At 36.3% G+C, this 18348-nt stretch overlaps 2 protein-coding genes across 6 annotated transcripts; both read right to left on the reverse strand.

Moving 5' to 3' along the window:
• Positions 1-2061: 2061 nt before the first annotated feature.
• On the reverse strand, positions 2062-2909 carry LOC149386734 (uncharacterized). The gene has a single exon (XM_089627057.1). It carries the CDS (start codon positions 2847-2849, stop codon positions 2295-2297), a length of 555 nt encoding a protein of 184 aa, XP_089483183.1. The 5' UTR covers positions 2850-2909; the 3' UTR covers positions 2062-2294.
• A 1444-nt stretch (positions 2910-4353) lies between these two features.
• NRB4 (mediator of RNA polymerase II transcription subunit 15a-like protein) lies at positions 4354-16194 on the reverse strand. Of its 5 annotated transcripts, none has more exons than XM_089627055.1 (13): positions 16051-16194; positions 15489-15619; positions 10295-10406; positions 9861-9969; positions 8989-9674; positions 8323-8887; positions 8058-8128; positions 7750-7824; positions 6175-7515; positions 5592-5936; positions 5156-5356; positions 4989-5077; positions 4354-4889 (listed from the first exon to the last, which is right to left on the reverse strand). In XM_089627055.1, the coding sequence occupies exons 2-13, from the start codon at positions 15599-15601 to the stop codon at positions 4682-4684; spliced, it is 3915 nt and encodes a 1304-aa protein (XP_089483181.1). In that variant the 5' UTR covers positions 15602-15619; positions 16051-16194; the 3' UTR covers positions 4354-4681. The 5 variants fall into 5 exon arrangements, with proteins under 5 accessions (XP_089483181.1, XP_089483179.1, XP_089483180.1 ...); XM_089627053.1 differs by lacking the exons at positions 15489-15619; positions 16051-16194 and adding exons at positions 10680-10810; positions 11241-11356 and having other exon boundaries at positions 8323-8878; XM_089627054.1 differs by lacking the exons at positions 15489-15619; positions 16051-16194 and adding exons at positions 10680-10810; positions 11241-11356 and having other exon boundaries at positions 8058-8110.
• Between the last annotated feature and the right edge of the window lie 2154 nt (positions 16195-18348).

Raw genomic sequence — 18348 nt, forward strand, 5'->3', positions numbered from 1 at the left:
TAATCAATTTATTTCAAAGAACATTGTATTTATTCTTCATTTATTCTTTTAGCCATTTACTGATTAGCATTGGAATGAAGCGTCGGAGTTGTGGAGGCGATGTATATATTATATACAATATATTCATAATGTGATTATTGTACAATATTAGCGTCAGAGTTACGACGACGGTGGAGACAGCCTCCCACGAATATTCGAGCTCCGACGTGGCGGCGTAGAGCTTAGCACGCTTTCGCATATGCAGTTTGAATACAATATACTGATACCATATGTCGAATCTGTCGGGGCGTTGGAATCGACCGGCGAGGACAAAGAGAAGCGCCGGATTTCGGGTGTTCGAGCTCCGATATGGCAGTGTGGAGCTCGGCGCGTCATTGCATCGCGTAGATCTGATTTGTATATTGAGCGAGTTGAATAAGTGCGGTCCTAAAAAGTAAAATCTTCCATTTTCGTAAAGATTTTAAAAAGTCCGCTATTTTCGTAAAGTAGCAACCAAAATCCGCTGTTTTCGTAATTTTCCCTTTTTTATAATATGCCCAAAATCTCAGCTCAAACAAGTTTGCACCTATGGGCCTAACCGAGGCCCATTAATTCTCTTCCTAAACATCTCCGATCGTTCCCGCCATTTTATTCTATCATCGTCGTCCCATTCATTACCGCGCGAACAAAAAGTAGGGTTTTCTGAAATCTGAAAAATCGAAAGGAAAAAAATAAAATTCAATGGAGTCCGTTCGATCTAACAGGAAATATTTTGCAAACGAAGCGAGTTTTGAGTTCATTCTTACCTAGAATTTAGTTATTTCGAACCAAGGCGCGATGAACTAGCTTGTTTCTCAGACTACTTGATCGATAACTAAGAGTTTTAATTTTCAATTCTTAGCTCATCATTGGTTTAGCCTTTTAGTGAGGGATTTTGATCTTCGAACCACAGTCTGGGTAGAGGATTTGCAATTTTGCACTGAAGAAAAGACTGTTTAAATCATTGAAATTATTGCTTGTTTTCAGTGCTTAAAGGCATTTCTGATGGATTGTCCAGAGGAAGGAAACCCGAAGAAATGAAACAATTGGTAAACAAATTGCTTTGAATGAAGTTTCTGAAGGTTCTTGAGATTTTTTAATTTATTCTTTTTTTGCAGGAAGAAAATCTGTGGAAGGCAAACATGGAACATCAAGACAAATCTCAGGCTCTCAACAAGGATATTATCTCACATTTTGTTCTCCGCCTTGTATATTGCAGAACGTAAGAGCTTTGTATATATGTATAAGTTGTATGTTAAATAAATTAAAAAAATGTATTTAATTATGATTATTTGTTTATATATAAAATTTACAATGCACCATTATATATTTAGAAATTTACGTATTTCATTAAAAAAAATAACTATACTGATTCATTAAAAAATTACAGTGCACCGTTTCATGTTATTCATCAAATATTTCATAAACAATTGTTACATTGAAAACATAAAAAAAATGCCGTTACTCATTGAATATATAAATTTTAAGAAAAAAAATAAAGATAAGAGGTGAAAAATATAATAAAATTATATATAAATTTTTTGTATTATATTAATTACTATACATTTTTATATTAAAAAAGTTATAATAACATATATTTAATTGTATTAATGTAATTTAATCTTATATATTTATTGGACAACATTCAATTAGTTTTTTTGTGCCTATAATAGTGATATTACTTAAAATACAAGTTAAATTTATATATTTTTTTTTCATTATGACCTTTTGCATTATTTACGAGAACATTAGCTACACAACACAAAGTTATTAGATTATGTACATTATTGTTATTATTGAAATACACAAGTTCCCTGCAGCAACGCGCAGGTAACAATGCTTGTGTATGTATATAGGACCAACTTTTTTTGTAACTAACGTTTTATCACAAAAAATAAAAAACACTATATATATTGATCGAGATTCAAAGAACACTTCGGCATGAGCAGCATATAATAAGTATGAAATCACGATCTTTTAATGATAATATTGATATACGTACAAAAGCACACCAAATCCACCATCTTTATTGAGATTTGAGAATAATAAAAACAAAATATACCTGATTTCATTACTAACGTAATAAACGTTCACTAAACCAATAGTAACAATTCGGGTTACGCACTTTATTGTTTTCAAGAATTAATAAAAATCATCCGAGAAAACATGACAATCTCCCAAGCCTGAAAGATTCTCGCGTAATCAATGTCAAGATTCTATTTACAATCATCACTACAAAAATAAATCGAATTAATAATTCTAAAAAAAAAAAGACTTCAAGAATCTTCTGCGGCTCTGGACATGACGGAGAGCCGGCTCGGCCGTCGCTGGAAATCGGCGCGGGGACGCTGGTCGTTTGGCGAAGGTCTGATCAGAGCCGACAAAGATCTCTTCACGAAATCTCCTTCCACAGCTCCGATTCTCACCAGCGAGTTCGCCATCGCCGATCGTCTCATATTCAGGTCCGACGTCGGAAAAGAAGCCTTACGGTGATTTCCTCCTCCGCCACGTGGCTGATTTTTGTGCTTTGAGCACCGGTACGAGCCTGGGTGCGTCGTAGGCGAACAGAGGCACGCTTTCTTGTTCTTGTGCTCGTCGGTCAACGGAACGACTCCGCCGCTCCTCCCAGCCGGACGAATTCGGCTCTCCGGCGAATTAGGTCGGTTCGGATCGCCGTAAGACCGTAGCGATCGAGGAATCGACTGAGTGAGGATCGGAGATGAAGAAGAAAACGACGTCGTCGTTGTCGTCGGAGAGTACTTGCGAGGTCTGTAGAGCGTTGGACTGTTCGATCTGGTTCTCGATGATGAAATCGCCATAGTCGTAGACATGAGCTTTTCTAGAGAGAGAGAGAAAAACTGATTGTTGAAGAATCTATTTCGCAGAGAGAACAGTTAACAGAATTTGAAACGAAAGATTAGGACTCTGGACCGGTATTTATAGAGGCTGATAATTGTTTGTAATAGTGAATATTTTAGAGACTCGAGGGTATATTTGTCTTTAGACTGACTGGATACGGTATATACTTGTTAATGGCTATATATGATTATTTTTGTTGCTAAAATCTTATACATGATTATGATTCCGCCTCTACTTGATTAAACCGAATTAACATGAGATTATGTTATAATAAATATATACATATGTTGCGAAGAATTCGGCTGATAATTTTAAACTGATTAATGAACATTAAATAGTAACGAAAGCGCAATAAGTGCAGTTGGGTTGTTATGTTTAAGAGAAAAATTGTAACGAATCATGTGCCAAAATTATCTCGTTAATTAGAAAGAGAATTATTTGGGGTAACAAATTTACTATGATAGAAATGGAGTTAAGCTGTTGGGTTTTTTTTTTTTTTTTTTTTTTTAACTCTTTTTACGTTTTTTTAATTGATTCTTAGAACTTCAGAGGGTAGTAAATAGAACAAAACACCATCTAAATTAAGATTGAAAACAACTGGAAATTGCATAATAACTTGAGCAATAACTGCACTTTATAAAAAAAATATTCTTTTAAATTGGGAAGGCAAATCTAGTTACCTGGGTTTTCCTTTAAAAAAAATGTGACTGTTTTTTGTTGAGAAATTGACATCAATAATATCAATTTTCGTCACTTAACAAAAATCAACTAAAACTTAAATATTGATACATCTAATATCAAATGTATTGATTTTTTGAATTATTTAATATTAAATATGTCAATATTTTAATTTTAGTTAATTTTTAGTAAGCAATAAAATGCTCACTCACACAGCATTTCCTTTCGGGACTCTTAGCCGCGTGGCAGTTAAGGAGGAAAAATTCCAAGTAGTTACGAGCCTTATTTTTAAATTTTTTATTTATTTATTCTTTATATAGAATAGTTAGCATGAATGATGATCATGTTTACAGTATATTTACGGTAATGGCCATAAATTTAAAGATTTAATATTTTTTTAAAAATCTACGAGGTATTAAAATAACTAAGACGAATACAGTACTAATTTTTGTACACGTTTCATCTTGAATTGTAGTAATCTCAATTCTCATCTACTCTATTATTCATAATCACGATTCACAAGTCTCCCCCAAATACTTTTCTTTAATTTAATTTATCTTCGATGGTAAGGATAAGGTGCTATCTACATACTACATTTTCAAATTGACCTTTTTTTCTTCTTCTTCTTACATTATAAACAATTCTCTTTCTCGCGCACTTTCTAAGATAAATTCCGTAATAAGAAAATAATGATAATAAAATAATAACCGAATAGGCTCAACGTCAGAGTCGTGAGTTTATAGAAGTTTTTATTAGAAGGCCACATGGATCAATTAGAAAAAGGGAAGACCATACAAGAAAGAAGAAAAAATAACCCAGTCCTTTATACAATATCATATACATAAAAACCACCATAGGCGGTCAAGATATTATAAATAAACCATAATTCATACCAAAGGCAAGGGATACAAATAAACATATGGCAAAGAGTGGAAGCCTCACTAATTTTATCCTTTAAAAAAAAAAAAAAAGACAAACGTAATTTACAATGACAATTTTGACAGAAACACCAGACTGATGATGAAGCATTCTCTGCAAACTTTTTCCTGTACACTACTATAAACTTGTACCCAGAGAAAATGTTTTTATTTTTTTTACTCTTTTTTTTTAAATTATATTTATTGCACTATGCGGCGCTCAAGCAATTCTCCCAAGTTCCGTACTTGGAGCTGAAGCTGCCTCCGCCGCTGATCTGGGCATGCTCGGAAATGACTGTGCGAGCACAAATGTCCCAAGTCCTTGCTATCGCCGCGAGCGACATTGGCTGCGACAGACTTCTCAGCGATACGCTAAATCTCGACTTTGCTTTCACCGACAAGTCTTCGTACTCCCTGCTGTAAAAAAAAAGGGTACATTATTACCCATTCACAGACATCCAATCAAAGCATGTTCTTCGATTGAAAGTAAGAATCGGTTTTACTTTCGATCCTCACCTGGCATCCATCGGAATTTTGTCCAACAGAACGGGAGAGCAGTTGGGATAATTTGTGGGAACGAGCAACCTCAAGGGTTGAATAGGTGACTGCAGAATATATTTTTAAAAATATTCATAAAAAAAGCATAAATCAAGAGATGATATGGTAATTAATGAAGTTCATACCATTCGCGCCGAAGCGTATTGGGATTTCAAGTTGGGGCTGAGAGCCATGGCGGTGAAAGAGCACTTAACAATGGTTCCTTCACCACCTTCAACAATCGCGGAAGCCGAGCCTGGATCTGTCTCTTCGTCACTTATATCAACGATTGTGTCGATCAGACGCTGATTTATTTCCTTGATTTCTTCCCAAAGAGCGTGATTAGCCTGCAAAGTGAGCGCCATAATTTCATCTCGAGAAGCCGACTTGAAAAGGAAATTTATGCCAAGACCCGATTGATTCAGTGAAAACATATTTCATGACCAGAACGGAAGACGCATATAATATATTCACCCGTCACAAGAATGAGTTTCCGCAATGTTAACAAGAATTGAATTAAGGCGAAACTATGGCTATGAAGTTCATGTGCACATTGGGCTAATAGGAAGATAAATAAAACACCTGAAGCTTAGGCCTCTTGAAACTCGATGTTGCGGTTGAACCCAGTTCAGCAGATTCCATTGCACTCAGTTGTTTGAAACTGTCGTCGACGCTGCTGGCCGATGATACAACATTCAGAGGCACAGCGCTTGTGTAGCGTTTCATTTTCTTCGTTCCATTTGTCGCATCTTGGGTCACGAAATTTCTGCCTTGAAGGCGACACTTTGTCATAGCAACAAGATCCTCCCCAACTGCAGCTCTGGATCCGTTACCTGGAGCGGACCCCGCGATTCTATCCATCATGCTCACAACCGATCCAATGTCACTAACCGCGGCGCTTAGTGCCTTGGAAGGCATTGACTTCACCTGGAAATAATGTCACAACGATGTCATTGTCGGCATGAGAGATAACTATCTAATACCAAAAAAAAAAAAAAGTAATAGGCTTTTTATCTGAAATGGTCCCTGATGAGCGGGAATTTTGGTCCTAATTGGTCCTCAAATCTATTTTCTCCGAAACTATTTTTTAATATAAAATTTACAAGTTAAAATAGTTTATGGACTATTTGTGCTAAAACACCAAAATGATATAATCACGACTAACCGCTTTCATTAACCGTTCAAGAGGCAGCTCTGTAACACTCGACTTTCCAGAAACAGCTGCCGAAGCATTTCCGTGAGTTCCATCGGGGCTGCTAAACTCCGCGAGCAAAGGGGAGGCCGATATTCCAGGAGTGCCAATGGCAAGGGATTGAGCCGGAGCCACAGCGCTGCCCATTTGCGCTTGGCCACTGATGTTTGGGAGCGAGGAAACTACGGGGGCAAGTTTATCGGAATCCCCGAGCATCGGCGACGGAGCGATGGGAGTCGAAGGAGACGGCACGACGAATGGCGAGTTGGCGGATTGCAAGGGAGTCCCGGCTTTGGGCAACATGTTCTGCTGCTGGTCAACCTGCGGAGAGGAATGTTGCAGAAGCTGAGGCGACGTGGCCCCGAGAAGCTGACTCGAAGACATTGAGAACGGAGAGCCCGATTTCATCGGTTGGTTGATGGAGTAACTGGAACGCTGCTGCTGTTGTTGTTGTTGCTGTTGCTGCAACACGGCGGGTTTCACGCCCAAGTTCTGTCTCGGCTTCATCTCGTTCACGTCGTTGATCTGATGAAGCTGATGGATTTGGTTCTGCTTCGCTTGCTGTTGCTGTTGCTGTTGTTGCTGAAGAAGCTGTTGCTTCTGTAAAAGCTGCTGTTGCATTTGTCGCTGCTGAAACTGTTGCTTGTACTGTTGTTGATTCTGCAAAATCTGCTGCTGTTGTTGTTGCTGATGTTGTTGTTGTTGTTGTTGTTGTTGTTGTTGCTCCTGCTTCATTATCGGATGCCGAATCATATCGGGATTTGCCAAGTTTGGCTGCATCACGTTCATCCCAATGTTTGTCTGTTGCTGATGGGGAGGGGCGTTCGCTGGGGTTTGTTGCTGTTGCTGTTGCTGTTGCAGAGAACCCTCCGGAACATGTTGCTGCATCGAGTTCATGGAATTTCCTTGCCCCGAGTCCATCATGGAATTTTGTTGCAGGGTCGTCATGTTGTTGTTGTTCTGCTGCATCGTGGGCACGGTCCCTTGGGCGTTCATCGATTGCATCTGCGGATTCATTTGGCTGTCGTGAGATTGTTGGAGTTGGTTCATCTGGGATTGTGGCTGCTGCTGCATCGGATGCATGTGAGACGATTGAAGCTGGCCTTGCTGCATTTGGGTGACGGGCTTCCTCGGCCGATTTGTGTTTATGAAGTTTATAATCTGCTTCTCATAGTGAGCCAACTTCTCCTTGTAACCTGGTTGAATGCCTGCTTTTGTGATTTGTAGGAACGTTATCGCACGCTCCAGCATTGATCTAAATAACTTCAGTTTCTCAAACTGGTCTGACTTCGGCGGGTGTGGAATGGAATCGTGCTGTTGAGCAGAAGAGAAAAAGATCAGAACAAACAGAAGCGAGGTTGGTCAGTGCAAAAAAACACCGACTTTAGAGAAAACATCTGCTCGTGTTAAACATATTTCATGACCATATGTTTCGACTATAATTTAATGTATTTCAACTACAAATATTTGGAACTGTCCCGTCCTTTCTGAAATGCAGTTTGTAACCAGAACTTCTAAAGTAAGGAACAGATAATCGAGATGACAGACCTGTTGTAACTTGGTCGCGATTTTCTGATACATTTCACTCAGTTCAGGTAAGTATTGCTCCTTCATCTGTTTGATCTGCGAAACCAGTTTGGACAAATTTTGTCAACTTACAAACAAAGACACTCTTAAGGCATTCCATAATTTTTATAATAATTTAATCGAACAGTATTTCGTTCTCTGACAACTACATGTCTCTCCCTCATAATTGGTTGCTTTCTGCACTAATTATCACCGATTTTCTATAAAAATCATTATCGACCCATGCATTATCGTGTGAGCTTAGCATCAGGAAAAGTGTAGTATATTACCTTCTGATATATCTCCTCTTGCCAATCACCTCCATTTGCAAGTCCAGTTTGAGCTGTTGAGTCAAGAGATGCTACAGAAGGTCAAGTACAAATGCCTCCATAAGTTATATGAGACGTGCCAAGCACGGTAATGCAACAATTATTATATTTACTACAATTATACACATGCCAAAACAACTTTTCTGAACTCAGTCCTCAGGAAACAAAAATCCGGAGCACACCAACAAAAAAAAAAACAAAACTCTCGAATAAAGAAACAACATACTTGATGATGTATCTGGAGGAGCTCTTTGTGTTTGATACATCTGCTTCTGCTGATCCATTACATTCTGCGACTGAAGCATCGAGGCCGTGGGTTGTCCAGATTGCTGAAGCCTCTGCGGGATATTAGGCTGTTGTTGCAAACCCCCCAACTGTTGCTGCATTTGCTGCTGTTGCTGTTGCTGTTGGGGTTGGGACTGCTGAGACTGTTGTTGTTGTTGCTGTTGTGGCATCTGAGGTTTTGTCTGTTGTTGAAGCATGTGGACTGAGTGCTGATTGGTTTGCATGTTCGAGTTACCGCCCTGAGATCCAATCATTTGTTGTTGCTGTAACCCGGTCACATTGCTTTGGGGACCCAGTTGCTGCTGATGCAGATTCGACATATTCTGCTGCTGAGCCATCAATTGTTGCTGTTGAATGTTCGAGAGATTATTTTGTTGCCCGAGCATCCTCTGCGGTTGTTGTTGCTGCTGCATGTCTCCAACGTTGTTTTGCTGTCCGATCAAGTGACTCTGCTGCATACTTGCAGTCTGTTGCCCGATATGCTGTTGCTGCGGCATCTGGGTTTGCTGGGTAAATCAGTAATTTATTTAATACAGTCATTAGAAGAGTTGTCACTTCATTAATCGAGTTTATCGATAACATTACTGTGTCGTATCACAACACCAACCTGCTGGGGCTGTTGCTGTAGCTGTTGCTGCCTGTGGACCGCCTGTGGGTGTTGTTGCTGAAGCATAGGCTTCGGTTGCTGTTGAACGGAGGAAGCCTGATTCTGAGCGGAGAGAGACGATGGCATCATGGATGGCTGTTGTTGCTGCATCGGAGCCGACGTTTGAATCATTGGTTGCTGCTGATTCGGTTGCAGCAGATTTTGTTGCTGTTGCTGTTGTATGTGGGGTTGCATCATCGGCGAATTCTGAAACTTTGGCTTCATAATCTGCTGTTGAAGTTGCTGCTGGTACAGATACTGCTGCTGGTTTTGGGGCTGTTGTTGTTGTTGTTGTTGTTGTTGCTGGTTGACGACTTGTTGCCTTCCCGGCATTTGTTGCCTCTGAGGGTTCGCGTACATATTTGGTACACCTTGGCCCATGGGATTCCCGACGGAGTTCTGTGAATTGGCCGGCACGCCTTGCATGCTCGGATTCTGGCCAACCACGTTCGGCATGGTGTTCTGAGTCAGGCTGGAGGTTTGAGGCATTCCAGACGATAAGCTTGAAGAGCTCTGAACTCCGACCGGATTCGGAATGTTTTGAGGTAATATCTGTTGTCGGGTTTGGGTCTGATTTGGCGGCAATGGCATTCCCATTGACTGAGCCTGACTGTGTACTTGGGACTGCATGCCCAGAGATCCTATTCCTATAAAAAAAAAAAAAAAAAAAAACGCAACACAGTTAAGTGCTATAAGTATGTCGGGCGTGGCCATAAAAATAAGAGAGCTTTTAGTTAGATAAAAAGCACATAAAGAGAGAATATAAATACGAACTCAACCACTCTCCATGTTGTTAAAGGCGCTGTACCACATAAGCACCTTTAGAGGTTTACCTTGATCCGGTGGTCGGTTACTATTGTTAACTTGGTTGGGCATTGTATTCTGTGTAGACTTGGTCTCCATCGTGAGCATCTTTAGCGATATTTTCCGTAGATAATCCGACTGGTACAATCAAAATCCAATGAATATGTGTGTGTGTGTTTATAAATATATATAAATGACTAGGCCCTGTTGCAAAGGATTTGTAACATCACCAGTGGGACAGAACCACAACCCTTAAAACACAGACCGAACACGAAACAACACGCCAGCCCGAGAGCAAGGGAAAGGAACTCCCCGAACCAAAAATTCCCAAAAAAAAATAATACGGACCCCAAAAAAAAAAAAAAAAAAAAACTTTTTACAAAGAGCTCACCCAATCCCTAAACAACTCCGGCTTGAAAAAATCAATATTAGCACCAACATGTGTGTGTATTTTAAAAAATACCTGGCTTGTGGCTGCAGTGTAGATCTTTTCCTCAAACCTTTCAGCGATTTTCTTGAGTTCATGTATTCCCTCTGGACCAGAGAACGGTAGATGCTTCTTTAACGTATCCATTCTTCACAGGAAAAACATTGTCAGATATGTTGCTGAATGAATTTTTTTCATTGAATAAAATGTAACCTTCACTACCCACAAATAAAATAATCTGCTGGATAACTAATAATATGCATATGCATGTACTTCTCAGTTTTGTTCTTTTTTTGGAAAACCTCCTATGACATGAACCAAGCGATGTGGGACACAAAATGGAGGCTCGAGTATTTAAAAAGCATTTTAGATCCCTTAAAAGTTGAGTTTCTCACGCACGGAGTTCAAAAGTAAGACTCACATCTTGTTGACAATTCGCTGCCGCGAATCAGGTTGTAATTGAGTCCTCCAATCTACGGAGTCCATAGCCGGTGGTTCTCCGCCTTGTATAGGCCTCCAATTATTGTTGTCCATCGAAATACCTCAAACACCCTGTCACGACACAGAACACAAATCAAAAACCCAAAAACCAAGCTCGGTATATATACATTAAGAATTTAGCTGACTTCGGCATGAGAAAGTCAAATTGAATTCAATTAGAACAAATAATTTCCATGCATAAAACATACCATCAGGAATTCAATTCAGGTGAAAAAAAAGGCCTAGAAATCTGATTCATTTCTCTTTTTCACTCTGGAACCCTAATCTATGATTTCAGCGTACGCGAATCCGTGTGATCATAAAGATGCGTGCTATATTATCCAAAAAAAAAAAAAAAAAAAAACCTAAAAATCCGATGAATTAAAAATCGAATAGGTGATTAGGGTCTAGGCATACAGAGATTGGAAATAATCGAGCATCGGAACATGTATCGGCTTTGAACTCGGATTAAGGAAGCACGGTAACGAAAGAAAATACGAACCTAGAAGAAAAGGAAATCAAGTCGTGAAAGTATCGGAGAATTTCGAATTCTTAATGTCGAGTTACGACCAAACAGACGCTCTCAATCAGGCAATTTTTGTTTCTTAAGCTCTTGAATGATATGAAAGGCATACCCCGAGGTGTGTATTTATAATGATTTTTCTTCTATGAAACAAAACGACATGTCGGTTAGTTCAATAAATTGACAATATTTCAAAATGCCATATTCTTTGTTTTTTTATAATTGATTTAATCATGCCAATGACAGTGTAATATAAATTTTAAATATGCATATAAGTAAAATAAATTAGATCTAGTGATTTAGAAAGTGAGAGTTTAATCTTACCAAATAATCATTTGAATTTAATTGATTAGTAAAACAGCTACAAAATTATATTCTTTGCACATTTTTAGCAAAATAACAAAAATTATATGTTTTCAAAATTTGCTGACATTTCCATTATATATTTGACAATGTATATAAGCAATTTTATGACTTAATGATGTCGGACAATATGTTATGACATTATTCTGCGACAACATGAGTGACATCAATATCTCAAAGAATCCAGCAATCGCATAATAATTTTTTTTTTATTATTAAAATCTTATATTTGCACATTGTTAGACCATTTCCAATAGTGATGCAAAATACATCAACTTATAAAGAGTTTGCTCCAATGAATATGCAATTTTTTATGCATTCTCTAAATTTGCATCTCTTTGCAATAGTGGTGATCCAAATATAAATCACCTCTTTTATAGATGTATACATTTTATTTAATATCAAAGTTTTTAATAATTCTAAAATTGACCTTAATGAATTTGTAGTTATCTTATAACTTTGTCCCTAATGTATATATTTTTAATAATATTGTTTAAATTATTAATTGAATATAAATATATTCAAATATATATTCTAAAATACATCAATTCAAATACAACTCATACATTTAAAAAAATTAAAATTACTACAATTATTAAGTCACACTACTACATAGACAATTGAAATAAAAATAACAAAGAAATTAAAAAAAATTAAAACTACTACAGTCAAGCCACAATACTACTACATAGACAATTGAAATAAAAATAACAAAGACATAAAAAAATGAAAAAATTAAACACCCTTTTATAATTTATTGCTACTCGGATTTATATGAAAATCTAGCTATTAGTGTGGAAAATCAATAAATTAGCATGTTTTATATAATAGAGAAATAAATTATTATTTCATGCATATTTGTACATATATGACATATATAAAATTGATGATATGAAAATAATAATTATTTTGGGTAAATTTGTAAAATATAAAAGTAATAGAGGTTTAAAATTATAATTTTAAGAAATCAAAATAGGAAAGAATATGTCCATAATATTCTTTAAGCACATGTAAAATAGAGTTGAATTGTAGCTGTAAAACATTGTTCACTGATATAAAGATGAATTTTGTATCAAAATTTTGCACCATTGGAGATGCTCTTATAAATTGAAAACTATATTACTATATATTTAAGCAGAACTTTGACTATTTTTGCAAATTTTATTAATTTTATTTTCTATTTACTTATAAACTCATTACCTGCACATTGTTAGACTATATTACTAAATTTAAAAAGACCTTGACTGTTTTTGCAGATATATTAATTGTATTTGCTATATATAGCTATAAAACTCAATTTTTGGTCGTTTTTAACAAAACAACGCGTGTTTGATAATGTTTACGACTGGAAGTCCCTTGCTTGCTTAATAATCCATCCCAGTGTGACTTTGAATAAAAATAAAATATAGTTCGACCAGTTTTAACTTGAATTGGGAGGTAAAATCTTCTTGTGCTCAAGCAAGAAATTTGATCTTGAAAGCTCAAGATGTATCGAAGGATCTAAAGTTTTTTTCGCTTAGCTCTTCCGAGAGTATAAATAAATAAGTTTTACGATGAAGCAAATAAAGCATATTTCCACTCAACTTCGTTTGAATTTCCAATCCATCGGCTATTGAAACATTAACTTATAGCAGAAAGAGAAACGCAAGATGAACGTTTAACAAAAAGGAAAATCTTCATTCTAAAGTAGCAATCCATAGTAACTAATAATCAATTGGTCCAAAACATTGTGAAAAGAAAATGCCAGCCTCAAAGGTTCCGTTCCAAGAATCGAGAAGCTCAAACCTTCAATTAGCCGGATCGTTAGAGCTTGATTGCGTCGTTGGTGTGGTCCATCGATTGCATTTCGGTATTGGGCTTCCTCGGCCGAGTGGTCATTTTTTTTTTGCTGGCCGAGTGGTCATTTTCTTTGGTCAGCTGGGTGGTCTTCTTTACTGGTCAGTCGCGTGGTCATTTTTTATGGCCGACCGGGTGGTCATGTTCCCATGATCGATAACGAAAATGAAAAACGGCATGTTCACAAAATTTGAAGTAGTTGGCTGGCCATCGAAGGAGTGCGCTGACTTAGTCCTCACGAGCACTTGTCTAGGGTAACTTCGCCATCAAATCAATTCTCGAAAGGGATCCTGGCACTAGGAATGGCAACGGGTACGGGTTTTAGCGGGTACACCATTACCATACCCGTACCCGCCAAAAAAAATACTCGTTAGCCCATACCCGTTAACCCGTCTATTTAAACGGGGCGGGTAACGAGTATACCCGCCGGGTGACGGGTGCCAAAAATATGCACTCGTTAACCCATTAACTCGCTTTTTTTAATAAAAAAAATTGACTCATATTATAAGAAAAAAATTGTCACTACTACATAGGTTATATAGTAGTATAAAAGCTGAAATTATACGTGTGAGAGTACGTATAAGTTATATCAAAATTATAGGGTTTTTTTTTTAAATGTTTACGGGTCGGGTTAACGGATCGGGTATGTTATTTCCGCCACCCGACCCGTACTCGCTAAAAATGATAACGGGTATTACCCGTTAACCCATTAACCCATTTGAGCGGGTATCACCCGGCCCGTTTAACTCGGATACCCGACGGGTTAACGGGTTTCGGATTAAACTGCCATTCCTGCCTGGCACCCCTAGGGCCCAACGCCTACTCGCCTCTCGAAATATATTTTCCAATTCCGGCCGCAATAACAAGCCCTCGCTCACTCGTTAAAAACATTCATTCCTTCGTCTAGGATCAATTGCTTGCTCTTCGCAGAGAGAAATCCAGATTCCGATGACGAGGTCATTTTTTCGTCATTCCCGATCAAGAGCGAGATCCTTTCGCCAATAAGACCCCGGTCGTTCATCGAACGCTCGCATAGTCAACCATCGCCTCGTACAGAGTAGGCTTTGTCACCTTGCAAAAGTGAATACCATCCGCCAAAAAGTGAGATGAATTCTACTCACCCGAGCCTCTTCTCGCGCAAGAGAAAAACAAAAAGTGATAAAAGAAGGGTACGAAAAATCGAGGAGGAAAAATTAAGGACTTTCATTTCACAAGAGACACACCTATTAACGCCCACGAAAAGACAAAAGCAATAACAAAAGGAGCATAGCCACACCAACAAAAGCAAAAATCGAACGAAACGCGACACATCCAAGAATACACGGAAAATAAAACATAGCACAACAAAAGGAGCCATGGGAAACAAGCCACCACACATCATAAATCAGAATCAAAGGTCATCATCGTGAACCTCTCCCTCAACTCTGATGTCGAGTCCACCTCTTCCCTAAGTTCGACGTTGCCAACTTGGTCGATCTTTGTATTTTGTGATTCGGTCTCCATCGTGAGCATCTTAAGTGAAACCTTCCGTAAATAATCCGTCTGGAACAATCAAAATCCAATGAATATGTTCATTTATATATATGAAGCAAAGCATGTCAATGTTTGCACCAACATGTGTCTGTATCGAAAAAAAAGAAAAAAAAAATACCTGGCATGTGGCTGCAGTGTAGATCTTTTCCTCAAACCTTTCAGCGATTTTCCTGAGTTCATCTAGTCCCTCTGGACCAGAGAACGGTAGATGCTTCTTTAACGTATCCATTCTTCACAGGAAAAATCATTGTCAGATATGTGGCTGAATGAATTTTTTTCATTAAATAAAATGTAACCTTCACTACCCACAAATAATATAATCTGCTGGATAACTAATAATATGCATATCCATGTCCTTTCTCAGTTTTGTTCTTTTTTTGGAAATCCTCCTATGACATGAACCGAGCGATGTGGGACACAAGCTAATTTAAAAAAACATTTCAGATCCCTTAAAAGTTGAGTTTCTCACGCACTGGGTTCAAAAGTAAGACTCACATCTTGTTGACAATTCGCTGCCGGGAATCAGGTTGCAATTGAGTCCTCCAATCTACGGAGTCCATAGCCGGTGGTTCTCCGCCTTGTATAGGCCTCCAATTATTGTTGTCCATCGAAATACCTCAAACACCCTGTCACGACACAGCACACAAATCAAAAACCCAAAAACCAAGCTCGGTATATAAACATGTAAGAATTTAGCTGACTTCGGAATGAGAAAGTCAAATTGAATCCAATTAGAACAAATAATTTCCATGCATAAAAAATACCATCAGGAATTCAATTCAGGTGAAAAAAAAAGGTCTAAAAATCTGATTCATTTCTCTTTTTTCATTCTGGAACCCTAATCTATGATTTCAGCGTACGCGAATCCGTGTGATCATAAAGATGCGTGATATATTATCCAAAAATAAAATAAAAAACACCTAAAAATCCGATGAATTAAAAATCGAATATGTAATTAGGGTATAGGCATACAGAGATTGGAAATAATCGAGCATCGGAATATGTATCGGCTTTGAACGCGGATTAAGGAAGCACGGTAAGGAAAGAAAATACGAACCTAGAAGAAAAGGAAATCAAGTCGAGAAAGTATCGGAGAATTTCGAATTCTTAATGTCGGGTTACGACCAAACAGACGCTCTTAATCAGTCAATTTTTTTATTGAGAGAAATTTTTTATTGAGAGCAATTTTTTTTTTCTTAAGCTCTTGAATGAAAGCCATACCCGAGGTGTGTATTTATAATGATTTTTCTTCTATGAAACAAAACGACATGTCGGTTAATTCAATAAATTGACAATATTTCAAAATGACATTCTATTCTATATATACTAAAGCAAGGTACAATATCACTGTAGAAACTTTTCTTCTTATCGGTGTCTGACACGTAGTTTAACTTTTTTCTTCACAGCATCCCGTTTTCATTGGTTAAACTGTTCTTTAATGTTTATGGGCCCACTAAAATATGTGCACTACGTTTGTTTATCCCGTGTGCCACTATCAAGTTTAAAAAATAAATTATTATTTTACTATGAGAGTGAAACTTCAATTTTTTAAGTTTAGGGTCACGCGCCTACAGTAGTTGACATCATGAGGTCCCACTAATTTAGTTTATTTGGATTTATTAATTCGTTGCTGGTCATTTGGTGAATCTTTCACGTGCATGTACAAATTAAACACATACAACATGGCTTATAAATGAAAATTTTATACACTGACCTTATGTAAATAAAAAATTTCATATACATATGTGATATCTTCTTTATTCATATTTTGTTGATAAAAATTATATCTTCTTTATTTAGCGGATATGACACTTGATATTGTGAGTTGTGACATCGTTATTTCTAATAAAAGGCAAATACAACCAGTCTTATCACAAGTATTACAAATAAAAAGTAATAAAATAATTAGTTGACGAATTAATAAATTTAGTAATTTAATATAAATAGACATAAATAGACTAAGAACGTGAATGCATATTATATATATATGTGTGTGTGTAAAAAAAAATATAAATATATATTCAGCTATGTGTTTGTCTGTACTACGAACTAAATATAAAAGTCTATATTGAATTTTTATTTTATAGATTGATCAATTTTCAGATAACTAATTATTATTATGTTTATAAATTTTAAAACATATTAAAGCATATTAATTTTTCTTTGCTAACCCGCGACATGGGTTTATGCAGCACATTCTATATATACTAATCATTTAGAAGTTTGGTAGCCAATCAACGCAACTCTATCTCTTTATATATATACATAATTATTTTTAAAGTCGAGTCTGTTGAGATACAATTTTTCCTTTTTTGCCCTTTACTTTTTTATCTCTCTCTTTTTAAATAAGGGTTATTTGGTCTTTTCCATGAATATATTATGGGACCACTAAATATGTATCATATTTTATACTTATCTCCACGTATATTATCCCCTTCTCGCTCTGATGACTCTGCCGTTGTGTATATATATTATTATTAAATATGTTAACTTATATGTACCGGTTATATTACATATAAGTTTATAATATATATATATATATATATATATTATATTGTATGTATATAAACTAACCGTTAAAAATGTATTATGCGGTACATATAAAACTTAACTAATGTTTGGTGATGTAATTTATTTATTTTTCTATACAATTTACAAATTAAGATCAAAATTAATTATGTGAAAGTATTAATATTAAAATTACTCTAAAAATTATAATAATATTTCTAGGTATCAAAATTTACTAGGAGAAAAAAAAAACAATGTTTTAATTATTATGTTAAATAAAAATTTGAGATATTATTAATTTCAAAAAATATTAAGCGCCGTTATAATAAGTTAATCTATAATGGTTAAAACATCAACAAGAACTTGGTCACATAATAAAAAGATATTAGCAATGTCTCAAACAAAAAATATGTTCACAACAAATATATTTTTTTAAATAATTTACCAAGTCTTATATAGAGGTCAAAATCAATGAACATCGGAACAAACAATCTAAAATCGTTACACGTGTATAATATTATCTGATACGTGTTGTTTTTTTTTATGTATTTTGTATACGCTATATGTGGACGTGTTTTTTTTTTGTTACTACTTAGAATGTGACCAGCCCATTCTAATAATGTTGTTTATTGATAAAATAGTGAAAAAGTTGGTTCGTTGTTTAAATTAAAATAAAAACCATCTCAGCCACTTCTTTCAATGCTTATCTGCAATCCACTTCTTTTATACCGCTTTGATAAAAAAAAATTAGTCAATCCTTATGATCTATATATTTTTCTCTTATGTATCATCTTTCAATTTTTATGCTTTACTTTTATACAACCATACTCACCCAAAAAAAAAACCC

The sequence above is a fragment of the Urtica dioica genome, chromosome 9 (assembly GCF_054948205.1).
Source record: "Urtica dioica subsp. dioica isolate 48M chromosome 9, U.dioica_male_clone48M_v1_H2, whole genome shotgun sequence".
In the NCBI taxonomy this organism is placed as follows: domain Eukaryota; kingdom Viridiplantae; phylum Streptophyta; class Magnoliopsida; order Rosales; family Urticaceae; genus Urtica; species Urtica dioica.

Excerpts from the sequence above, each read along its gene's own strand:
- LOC149386734 (XM_089627057.1), bottom strand. The coding sequence starts at position 2,849 with ATGTCTACGACTATGGCGATTTCATCATCGAGAACCAGATCGAACAGT.
- NRB4 (XM_089627055.1), bottom strand. The coding sequence starts at position 15,601 with ATGGACAACAATAATTGGAGGCCTATACAAGGCGGAGAACCACCGGCT. Across the intron at positions 10,407-15,488 it reads CAGCGAATTGTCAACAAGAT|AATGGATACGTTAAAGAAGC; the intron begins GTGAGTCTTACT and ends TTTCCTGTGAAG. Across the intron at positions 5,937-6,174 it reads TTGAACGGTTAATGAAAGCG|GTGAAGTCAATGCCTTCCAA; the intron begins GTTAGTCGTGAT and ends CATTATTTCCAG.